This window comes from Morus notabilis, unplaced genomic scaffold, assembly GCF_000414095.1.
Source record: "Morus notabilis unplaced genomic scaffold, ASM41409v2 Scaffold20, whole genome shotgun sequence".
Taxonomy (NCBI): Eukaryota; Viridiplantae; Streptophyta; class Magnoliopsida; order Rosales; family Moraceae; genus Morus; species Morus notabilis.
The window spans coordinates 38,811-48,067 of record NW_010362037.1 but is presented as its reverse complement, the minus strand read 5'-3'; the positions used below and the strand labels follow the sequence as shown (position 1 = coordinate 48,067).

At 32.2% G+C, this 9,257-nt stretch overlaps 1 protein-coding gene across 1 annotated transcript; it reads right to left on the bottom strand.

Annotated features, from left to right (window-relative positions):
• Positions 1–369: 369 nt before the first annotated feature.
• Positions 370–1,010, bottom strand: LOC21398525 (VQ motif-containing protein 8, chloroplastic). Its single transcript, XM_010100938.2, has one exon. The coding sequence runs from the start codon at positions 955–957 to the stop codon at positions 388–390; it is 570 nt and encodes a 189-aa protein (XP_010099240.1). The 5' UTR covers positions 958–1,010; the 3' UTR covers positions 370–387.
• Positions 1,011–9,257: the final 8,247 nt, after the last annotated feature.

Here is a 9,257-nt window from a genome sequence, read left to right as displayed (position 1 = left end):
ATTCTAAACACGAAAAATATACACCTTGAACATAACAAATCACAGACTAGTTAAATGTAAAGACCATAAAATACTTGTCAATAAAGAAGTAAATGTGGATTAATTTCTAAATTAACCATCGTTAATTAATTAATTTAACGTGTCGTGTTCTACACGATCAATTGATCGTTAAATCATATTATAACTTTCTTCACACGTCAAAATTAGTACCAAAAAATTATCTAAAGAAACAGAAAGAAAAGTAATTAATCTATTATTGACACTTCCAAAATGGAAAAAAAAAAAGAAAATCTATTATTGACAAAAGGAATAAACGAATCAAGATATGATCATGTATATGAACTAAACGAACTGTAAATCTATCTATGACTACGCATGTCGTTTTTGTTAATATTCTGGCAGTCCTTTCATGAACTCCAGAAACGACGGCGACACTAGTGAAGAACTCCCGAGATTTGGCGACGACGTCGCATCGGGGAACCGAAAAGCCGCCCGAGGCGAGCAGAAGAAGTTGGGAGTGAATAACGGAATGTCCGCCAAGCTCGGATTTGAGAGAGTGTAATTACGATCACTGCCATTGTTGATCTCATCCGTCAAAACCGACGACGATTCGTTGTTGTCGGACTTGGCTTCGGAGGTCGAAGAATTGGAAATTACAGGTTGGGAATCTTGGGATGATATTGGTCGTTGCTGCGACGACGACGACGTCGTTTTGTGATTATTTTTGTTGTCGTTTGATCTGGACATGCCGGTGAGGTTCTGGACGACAGCCATGAAGTTGCGGGGTTCGGTGTGGATGATCCTGGGCGAGTGGGTGTAGATTATCACCGGCTGATGGCGCTGCGGCGGATTCATTTGATGGTGATTGGACGGCTTGTATATGGTATGGGATTCCTTGTTGATCTTGAGAGGGGAAGGGCGTGCGCCGTTGATCTTGATGAACTTTTCCGGGCTCATGATGTTTTTTTTTTTCGAAGATGAATTGTATTTTTGTTTTTGATGAAATATTTGAGGGGTTTTGGAGATTTTGCTACAGAGGCAGGCAGGGAAGAGAGAGAGATGGATGGGGAACTATATATAGAGATTTAGAGAGAGAAAATTAAAGCCAGCGATTCTGACCGTTGACATATAACGAGAGTGGAAAGTCGATAATTAATTAGTTAATTAATTAAAAATTATATATGGTAGAAGAAGGCTTCGGTGGAAAAATGTAAGAAGAAAATGTTTTTTTTTTTTTTTTTTTTTTTTTTTTTTTGGGTGTAATTAATATCTATGAAAGAGAAAAGGAAGTTAGTTAGATTATAGCCAATTGGGAAACTAGTTGTATAATGGTGGGCGTTCTTGTCGGCTTTAACAGCGACGGCGGAATTGGCGGTAACACAGGAAGTAGTTTTATTTCTGTTTAGTTTACTCTTTTTGTGCCACTTGCTTCTACGGGAAAGATAACCATTTATAATTGGATTACCAAACTTGTTACATACTGAGTAAATTTTCGTATGTTCTGTTTTTACTTTTTTTTTTAAAATTAAATATGGTCAATGTATGCACGTATCAGAATCATGATTTATAATCATTATCAATTTACATGTGTTTTTTATGAAAAAAAATAATGTAGTGAGTCACGAATTATGATTCGAATCATGGCACGAATCGTCGTACTAAACACCTTCTTATTATTCATAACAATCACATGATTTAAATAAAGTGGTATTTATAAAGTAGGTTTAATGATGTTGTCTAAATTTTGTTCTTAAAAGTGTATTTTGTGATTTTTTTCTTTCTACTGCATGTGATTTAAATCGTATTATTACAGTTAATGACCTTATAGATACAAATAATATAATAGAATCCGCACCATAAAAAGTCCAATCTAGAACTCGGTAAAAATGTTCATGTAACAGTACATAGTTAAATTGCGAGCGGCATCAAGTACGGCACCACAAGGCTGACAACCTCCGATCGCCGTTTTCGACCCAAAACCCACCATGAATCATCAGCTCTCCTCTTAAAATGAACTTTTCAAAAAACTATAGATGCTGTTAAAAATGCAACAATAAAAACATGCATGAACAAAAACTAGGAAAAGAATAATTTATAGAGAGATCGTAGGAACCCGAGTGCTTTCCCTTACAATCAGGAGGATACTCATTGGAGTTCATCCACGGTATACACTGAAATTGTTTACTAGTGAATTGGGAGAATTGATTGGCGAACGAGGAACATTATTATTGTGTTTTTCAGAAAAATATTAACCCTTTTTAACTGTGAGGTCATGTTGTCCAAGTATAAATATAATAGTAAGCGTAGAGCGTAACAAACTTACCTTTAAGAATGAGTCTTGATTTTTACCCTTTTAAATAATATAGTTTTTTAACTAAAAAGATATTAATCAAGAGTAAGAAATAAAAATTTAAACACGTGCACTTTAAAATGTGTTAAAGTATAAAACTGTTGTTAGCCTACCTCCTAACAGCTTAAGCTTTTAGGATAGATTGGTAAACTAACAAAATGATATTTGTCTCCTATCTCCCATAATAAGCAGTAGTATTATACCAGCCAATAGCTGTAACCTTAACAATATTTCTCTTTTAGGATACAGAGATAAACGTACGGTATACGCACTAGCTGAAAGTAACATTTGTTGAACAAACCCAAAATCTAAGGTTTCACTTTTGCAATTGAAAGAAATAATGTCAATAGGAATTATTATACAGGCTTAGCGAGAATGCCAAGAAAGTCAAGGTGGGACTGTCCAATTCATAAAATTGTTTTCGCCTCTCTTTGGATTAGTACAAAAATAACTTAATGAAGTTTATTTTTACAAAAACAACTTAGGGCTTGTTGTTTTGGACCAAAACTAAAAAAAAAAATTGAACTTTTATTTAAGTTCATAGTCGTTTATAAAATTTAAGGGGTTGTTCTTTTGCAACGAAATTCAGAATAAGTTTGAACTTGAGTTACAACTTTATTTAAATTCATGTTCTTTTATAAAATCTGAGTTTGAACTTGAGTTTGGGGCTAAACTCGAGTTCAAGTTTCCCCTTCAACTCGAGTTCATAAACTTAAACTCAAGTTAATGAACAATGTTTTTTTTATTTAAAATATCATAACTTTTTCGTTTTAATTCTGATTGAGATGATTTTTTTTCTATGCATTCATAACGAAAAAGACGAATAAAATCCCACCCATATACCCTATTAAAATTTTTCATCACCATTGAGTTTTTATTAAATAACTATCTATATACAAATTTAAGTTTTGACCCACCCAAACACAAACTAAAATAGATTCTTAATTCAAATCATAACTCAAATGTGCACATCAAAACACAAACTCAAGTTACAATTTCAACTCAAATTATAACTCAAACTCAACTTAAGATCATCACTCAAGTCACTTTAACTCAAAAATACAAAAGAACAAAGTTTTAACTTGAGTTTGGGGCTAAAATCTTAGGGGCTGTTCTTTTGCCGTTTTTGAGTTAGGAGACTTGAGTGTAGATTTTAAGTTGAGTTTGAGTTATAACTTGAGTTGAAGTTGTAACTTGAGTTGAAGTTGTAACTTGAGTTTGTGTTTAGTTGTGTACATTTGAGTTATGGTTTGAGATAAGAATCTTTTTGAGTTTGTGTTTGAGTGAGTCAAAACTTAAATTTGTATTTAGATAGTATTTTAATAAAAACTCAATGCTGATGAAAAATTTTAATAGGGTATATGTGTGGGGTTTTATTCGCATTTTCGTTGTCAATGCATAAAAAAATCATCTCAATCAGAATTAAAACGAAAAAGTTATACCCATTTTAAGAATAGAAAAAATATTGTTCATTAATTTGAGTTCGAGTTTCTGAACTCGAGTTGAAGGAGAAACTTGAACTCGAGTTTTAATCCCAAACTCGAGTTCAAACTCGAGTTCAAACTTGAGTTCAAACTTAAAAGAACATGAACTTGAATAAAGTTGTGACTCGAGTTACTTTTTTTGAGTTTTTGACTCAAGTAAGGGGCAACCGAACAGCCCCTTATGAGGTCAAGGGGTTGTTCTTTTGCATTTTTGAGTTAGGCATTCTTGAGTGAAGATCTTGAGTTGAGTTTTAGTTATAATTTGAGTTGAAGTTGTAACTTGAGTTTGTGTTTGGTTGCGTACATTTGAGTTATGGTTTGAGATAAAAATCTTTTTGAGTTTGTGTTTGAATGAGTCAAAACTTAAATTTGTATTTAGATAGTATTTTAATAAAAACTCAATGGTAATGGAAAATTTTAATAGGGTATATGAGTGGGATTTTATTCGCCTTTTCGTTGTCAATGTATAGAAAAAAAATCATCTCAATCAGAATTAAAACGAAAAAGTTATACCCATTTTAAGAATAAAAAAATACTGTTCATTAATTTGAGTTCGAGTTTTTGAACTCGAGTTGAAGGGGAAACTGGAACTCGAGTTTTAATCCCAAACTCGAGTTCAAACTTAAGTTCAAACTTAAAAGAACATGAACTTGAATAAAGTTGTAACTCGAGTTGCTTTTTTTGAGTTTTTGACTCAAGTAAGGGGCTGCCGAACAGCCCCTTATGAGTTCAAGGGGTTGTTCTTTTGCATTTTTGAGTTAGGCATTCTTGAGTGAAGATCTTGAGTTGAGTTTGAGTTATAATTTGAGTTGAAGTTGTAACTTGAGTTTGTGTTTGGTTGTGTACATTTGAGTTATGATTTGAGATAAGAATCTTTTTGAGTTTGTGTTTGAATGAGTCAAAACTTAAATTTGTATTTAGATAGTATTTTAATAAAAACTCAATGGTAATAGAAAATTTTAATAGGGTATATGAGTGGGGTTTTATTCGTCTTTTCGTTGTTAACGTACAGAAAAAAAAATCATCTCAATCAGAATTAAAACGAAAAAGTTTTAGCATTTTTAAGAATAAAAAAAATAATATTCATTAATTTGAGTTCAAGTTTCTGAACTCGAGTTGAAGGAGAAACTTGAACTCGAGTTTTAGTTCCAAACTCAAGTTCAAATTCGATTCAAACTTAAAAGAACATAAACTTGAATAAAGTTGTAACTCGAGTTGCTTTTTTTTTAGTTTGTATGGCTGCCGAACAGCCCCCAAGTTTACCCTTCAACTCAAGTTCTTAAACTCAAATTCAAGTTAATGAACAATATTTTTTCTATTCTTAAAAACGTCCTAACTTTTTCGTTTTAATTTCGATTGAGATGAATTTTTTTCTATGTGTTCACAACGAAGAGACGAATAAAACCCCACCCATATACCCTAGTAAAATTTTCTATCACCATTAAATTTTTATTAAAATATTATCTAAAAACAAATTTAAGTTTTGACTCACCCAAACACAAAATCAAATAGATTCTCAATTCAAATCATAACTCAAGTGTGCACATCCAAACACAAACTCAAGTTACAACTTTAACTCAAATTATAACTCAAATTTAACTTAAGATCTACACTTAAGTCACCATTACTCAATAATGCAACCGAACAAGCGCTTAATGATGTGAAATTTTAACTCACTCGTGGTTTATTTTTACTGTGGATTTGTCTAAAAGTACTTGTACTTCCTTCAAATGAATGAACAAGATACACCGAAATTCAGGGTTATAAGCGCAAGCGGTTTGAAATAGACCTTTGGATATTAAGCTTGATAGTCAGCGTTCTACTTCAGTACTAGGGTCGTATGTTACTTTTATTTTAATATGAAATAATGAAAAAATAAATAAAAGTGCAATGGGGCATGCATAATAAAAACCAAATCTCGGTAGACAAAATGAGAAAAGTTTTAAGAGACGTTTGGTTTATGGATTAGAATCATTTTTGATTTACGTATATTTTTTAATGAGAAAAAACATTATAATCAACTATGAACCACGATTCAAATCATGATTTGAATCCTCCAATCAAACGTCCTCTTAAAGTAGGTTTTATTTTTAAACAAAAAAAGTCAATAAGATCAATTGCTCTAATCGTCTCGAGCGGCTCTGCCACTGTTGAGATAGAGTTTAAAAGTGAATAATTAATATAAGAGGACAATATACGATTACTAATTCATTACAATTAGAGAGGTTTGACACGTTATTAAACAAATTTTTATATATACATTTAAAGGTGATATCCATGGAAACGTAACACTAAAAGAACAAATATAAAATATGGAATTGAAGTCGTGCTTTACCTAATGCCGTTTAACTGGTAGCCATCAGCTTAAACAAATTTCTTCTTGTGTTTAGCTTTGGGGAAAGAAAATAAGAAATCACATTGAAATTAGCAATAATTTTGATGGTAAACTCTTTTGTATATTATTGTTAGAGGAACCGCCTGTTATCCCCTTAAAACCTTTTTCGATTATCCTGACAATTTATAGCCATAAAAACTTTGATGTTGCGCTTTCGTCTCACAACTGCACAATAGGATATAGGATATATTCAAATGTCAAGGTCTTCCTACTTAAAAAAAAAAAAGAAAAAAAGTCAAGGTCTTGAAATAACAAAAGTCAATTTCCGATAACAATAATGGTAAATAAATAAATAGATAACAAAAGTCATAAAATTCAATCCCCTTAACAAAAAAGAAAATCAAATTTCAACTTGTTCACGGTCAAAATTAGTATATTTAAAACTGTAAGTTTGAGTCGCCAAAACCTGACAACTTAAAAGGGGGCTTCAAGTCTACCAATCTGGCCCTAAAAAGAAAATGATCGACCTAACTCAATCTTAAAACTTGAGGAACTGAGGCCGGGCCAGGCCGACTCACATTTATTATAAGACAATTTAAAAAAAAAATTTGAAGACTATCATGCCTAGATCCTTGATCAGGCCTGAGTCTTTATATGAGCAGGGGCCCGGAAAAAAACAAATTCTGGATCTAAACTTGCAATTTTAAGTATACTAAAAAAAAAAATAACATTATTTTATTTTAACTATTATTTTTAAATTTATCTTATATCACTAATGTTTTGTTAGTTTTCATATCTTGTGGTTGGTATCTTTCCTTATCTTGTACGTTGTTCTTTCATATTTAGTAGGTTATCTTTCATATTCTCTGGATTAACTTCTCGTGGTCTACAAAATGTTTTTTTAGCAATAAAAATCTATAACGATTCTTTTTTTTTTTTTAATTTTTAACAAATCCTCTCTCTTTCCTCCTTTGTCTCTCTTCTTTCTTTGACAAACAGAATAAAAAAAAACCAAAAAAAAAAAAAGAGGAGATCCGCCGTGGGCACGCTACCAAATGTTGATGGAAGTGCTATGACGGCCTTGCAACGCGGAAGAGAAATCCGGCTACAGCAGTGACGAGAAATCCAGCCTTCGAACGGCCTCCATCCAGTCGCGTCGTCGCGCTCGTGGAGCATTTGCACCGCCGTCGCGAGGGAAGTTGCCGTCGCCATCAGTCCGCGATCGTCATGATCGTTAAGAAGCATTGACAATCGAGAAATGTTCTCAAGGATCTATATCTTTTCCGGCACCGCTAGGAATGGAGTATCTGGATGTTCTCGCTTTGACGAGGGATTGTGATCGTGGAAGAAGGTAGATCTTCAGATGATCGCGAAGAAGCATCGACGGCAGGAAAAAGGCTCTCCGTGAGGATCAAGGATCTTCTCTGGTAGCCGGCACGATTGAAGAGGGTGACGGAGAGCAGAGAGAGAGAGAGAGAGAGAGAGAGAGAGAGAGAGAGAGAGAGAGAGAAGAAAAGGAAAGAGAAAGATTAAAAAAAAAAACAGTGGCATAAAATTTTTTTGACGACATAAATAATATAAAAGTTGGAAAAATTAATATAAAAGTTGAAAACAGTGGTTATTACGGTAATATTTTCTGAAGTACATCATTAAATAGGTCCGCTAATATAATTCCTTAAAACATAGATCATCACACTTCAGAAACAACGCTTCAAAAAAGTTTTTTAATTAAAAAATGAGAATTTCATTCAAAGTCAATATTAGTATAATTACAGACCTCATGTAAAGACTAAGATCAATATAACAAATAATTCATTCAATAAACAAAACTGTAATATAAAAGTTGGAAAAATTAATATAAAAGTTGAAAACAGTGGTTATTACGGTAATATTCTCTTAAGTACATCATTAAATAGGTCCGCTAATATAATTCCTTAAAACATAGATCATCACACTTCAGAAACAAACGCTTCAAATTTTTTTTTAAAAAAAATTAAAAATGAGAATTTCATTCAAAGTCAATACTAGTATAATTATAGACCTCATGTAAAGACTAAGATCAATATAACAAATAATTCATTCAATAAACAAAACAATCAGACTAGTAATTCTACTAAAAAACAGGGAGTGTTTCTTCATGCACTCTTTTCTATTGACATGAATATAACTCCAAAACGGAGATAAAATCAAGCTCCGCAAAAACTAGATCTTTGTCTTCTTGAAAATGCCTTTTGCCTCCAGAGTTGGTTTTTTTTTTTTTTTTTAATGATAAAACAATAAACCTATTATTAATGTCAATGTTCGCCGTCTAAAACTTTCCAGGTTCGGTCCTCAGAAGCTATAGATATCATAATATAGCTTGCAAAAATACACATACATAATAAGTTTGGTGATCCACTCAAATGTTAATAAGGATTAACATTTATCAAAGACATACATGTATCTTTATTCATCATAAAATACATTAAAACTACGAATTAAATGGAAAAAAATAAAAAGAGCAAATTCTGTTGGAAGGAGGACCTATTTTCATTTTACTCGCAAGGTTTTTGATAAGTTCTGTTTTGGTCAAAATATAGGATGAATTTTGTTTTGATGTTTTGTTTTGGATGGTTTGCCCTTCGGGGCTGTATTTGTCTTCATTATTCTCTAAACTTTGTATTTCTTCTCTTTTATTTTAATAATATTTTGTTAGAAATTGGTGTGGGTTAGGTTTGCTCTTGGCCTCGTTCTATTTCTAAATTAACCATAATGAATTAATAAAAATTGTCTTGCATATAATTTCTTCGTTGGCTTGTTTACTGGGCTTAGAAGGTGCTTAAGCTGGGAAAAATTAATAAAAATTGTAATACTTTGTCTAACATATTGGACAAACGAACCCAAAAAATATTCAATTTTTAGGTGCAATAACATGATTAGTGCTAGGTGGAAATATAAGAGGCGGTCCAAAAGGTGCATTAGTGGGAGGTTGGAAGCTAGAATGTGAACTTGAAATTTTATTCCTATAAGAATTATTTTTAATTTATATGTAACTATAGCGAGTCACGAATCATGATCCGAACCATAATACGGATCCTTATTTCAAATG